The sequence below is a fragment of the Pygoscelis adeliae genome, unplaced genomic scaffold (assembly GCF_000699105.1).
Source record: "Pygoscelis adeliae isolate BGI_AS28 unplaced genomic scaffold, ASM69910v1 Scaffold628, whole genome shotgun sequence".
In the NCBI taxonomy this organism is placed as follows: Eukaryota; Metazoa; Chordata; class Aves; order Sphenisciformes; family Spheniscidae; genus Pygoscelis; species Pygoscelis adeliae.
Window position 1 is genome coordinate 82,056 of NW_008825408.1, and position 2,262 is coordinate 84,317.

At 63.4% G+C, this 2,262-nt stretch overlaps 1 protein-coding gene across 1 annotated transcript in view; it reads right to left on the reverse strand.

The window, feature by feature from the left end:
* The window catches only part of FAM214B (family with sequence similarity 214, member B), a 10,766-nt gene that overhangs the window by 1,355 nt on the left and 7,149 nt on the right, over positions 1–2,262 (reverse strand). Inside the window, 3 exon segments of the mRNA XM_009330417.1 lie at positions 335–493; positions 971–1,067; positions 1,369–1,427. Coding sequence (XP_009328692.1) covers positions 335–493; positions 971–1,067; positions 1,369–1,427 — 315 coding nt within the window.

The window sequence follows — 2,262 nt, forward strand, 5'->3', positions numbered from 1 at the left end:
GGAATGCCTGGCACAAGGCGGCAAGAAGACGCCCAGCTCAGTCCCCCTCCAGACTCGGGGACGAACAAGCAGCGACGCAGAGGTGACGGCAAAGCAACAGCCACGAGACGGCTGGGCGGCAGCCTGCCTGTTTTATAGGCCTGCAAGGGTTCTCTCTTCTTTGCCTCTTTGCTTTTTGGGTTAGAAACTGCTCCTGGCACAGCTAGCCGTCTCCTCGGGTAGGTGGTTGCTCGAGCTGCGCTCTCCGCAGAGGGGCAGCCCCCAGGATGCGCGGTGCCTGGGTGCAGCCCCCACTCACCTCCCACAGGGTCCCAGCCCTCCCTCATCTGCGTACCAGGAAAGGCGAGGGCGCGCTGTGTTCGGAGATGTCGAAGTAGGTGACGTCAACGGGCAGGGTGGCGTGCTGGGGGCAGTAGGAACCGCTGGCACCGATCTCTGCCGTGAACCCCTCGATCCTCCCCGACGGTGCAAAGCGCCCTTTCAGGATGGACTCCTGAGAGAGGGGGGAAGCGTTAGGGACCTTCAAACACCAGTCCTGCCCCTCGCCTCGAAGCTGCAGGTGAGATCACCCCCATTTCCACCGCAACCACGTGTCTGCTTGCCCTCCTGCGTCTCCCGGCTTTGCAGAGACCAGCCATGAGGGGCCCTGGCTGCTCGCTCTGAGACAGACCCATCCTGAATTGGTGGGCTAAAACCAGCCATCTAACGCAGAGAAGCAGTGAGAGCCCCACGGCTCAGCCCCGCAGCAGCCACCTCAGCAGGTTCCAGGGTCTGGGCACATCACCCAAGGATCTGCTGGCTGAGACATCCTGCTGGTGGATGGTGGCTGTGTGACACGGCCGCTGCACGCCAGGCCCTTGGGGACAATCAGCCCAGCCTCAAGCCGGGGATCCTGTCAGGTTCAGCCTCTCCCGTCCGTCGCCAGCCCATCCTGGAGCCCCCAGGACCCACCTCCCTCCCTGGCAGTTACCTCAAAGTTGCCCAGCAGAGCATGGCTGACGGTGGTGGTGGCCCAGGGCACTGCGGAGGACCTGGTACCCCTCCGGAGGCTGCTCCGGAGATGTCGCCTTGGAGGGAGGAGAGATTGGTGTCAGACTGGAGAGCATGCAGCCCTGGGCTGCCCTCTCCAGGTCCCCCTGTCCCTTTCTTTGGTGGAGGTTGAACCCACTTTCCTACTCACCAGGGGCAGAAGAAACCTCCCTCCACCCCACAGCCTGGGGTCCTGTGGAGGGGAGGCACCTGGCACAGGGAAGAGACCCGGCGCAGGGAAGGGACCCAACCTGACACTCCCACAGGGTTGTGGGGTGCTGGGGTGGCTGGGCACCCCGAGCCCCCACGTCCATCCCGCAGGGCTGCCGGGACACTCACGATTTGAGGCGCAGCCCGCTCTTCAGCCTCCTCCCGACCACAGTGCAATCTGCAGAGCTCTGGAGGGGACACGAAATGGAGAACCGTGTTAGGGCAGCAACCGGGGACTGCGCACCCTCAGGAGGTGCCATCGCCCCTTGCACTGCCCCATAAGGGTCCCAGCAGATCAGAGAGGCTCCCATCCATGGGAAGCCATCAACGGCTTATGCAGGGGCGGCCAGCAGGGCAGTGTGAGGGCTGCGGTGTCTGGTGGAGATGTGGGGCTGCCCAAACCCCAAAGTGGCTCTGCTGGGGGTGTTGGTACCCAAGCCGAGGGTGCAGCGCACAGCTCCCGCCTTGCAAAGCAGGTCACTGGGGTTGGTCCTGAGACAAGACACCCCCAGACAGAGCCATGCACCAACACCCCTTTGCACCTCCCAGGGAAGGGTAACACGTACGATGAAGATCCCCGACCAGCCCAGGAAAAGTCCCGTCCCCTGGTGATTCATGCAAAGTCCTCAGTAGTGCCACTGGGCAGAGGGGCGTGCTGCCCGCCCCTGCCCACAGCCAGGCTCCTACAGCTGTAGGGTGGGGGGTTAAAGCCAGGGCCACACTGCAGCCTCCTTTCAAAGATGTCCTCTTTTCAGGGGTTTTCCCTTCTGGAAGCCACACAAAGGGCAGCACAACACAAAGGGATGATGGAGCTGGCTGGCATGACCGGGCGGGAAAACCCAGGGAAGCTGCTGGAGGGCTTCACTCTGTAAGGGCAGTGCTGGGGGCAGCCGGGCTGGGGGACAGTCACCAAAAAGGGTACACGGGCAGGGATGGAGCTGTGCCCCGTGGATGGTGTGTCCCGGCTCCAAGGAGCAAGGAGCCAGGACAGCTCTGCTGTCGGTCCCTGCAGGTCCTTGCACC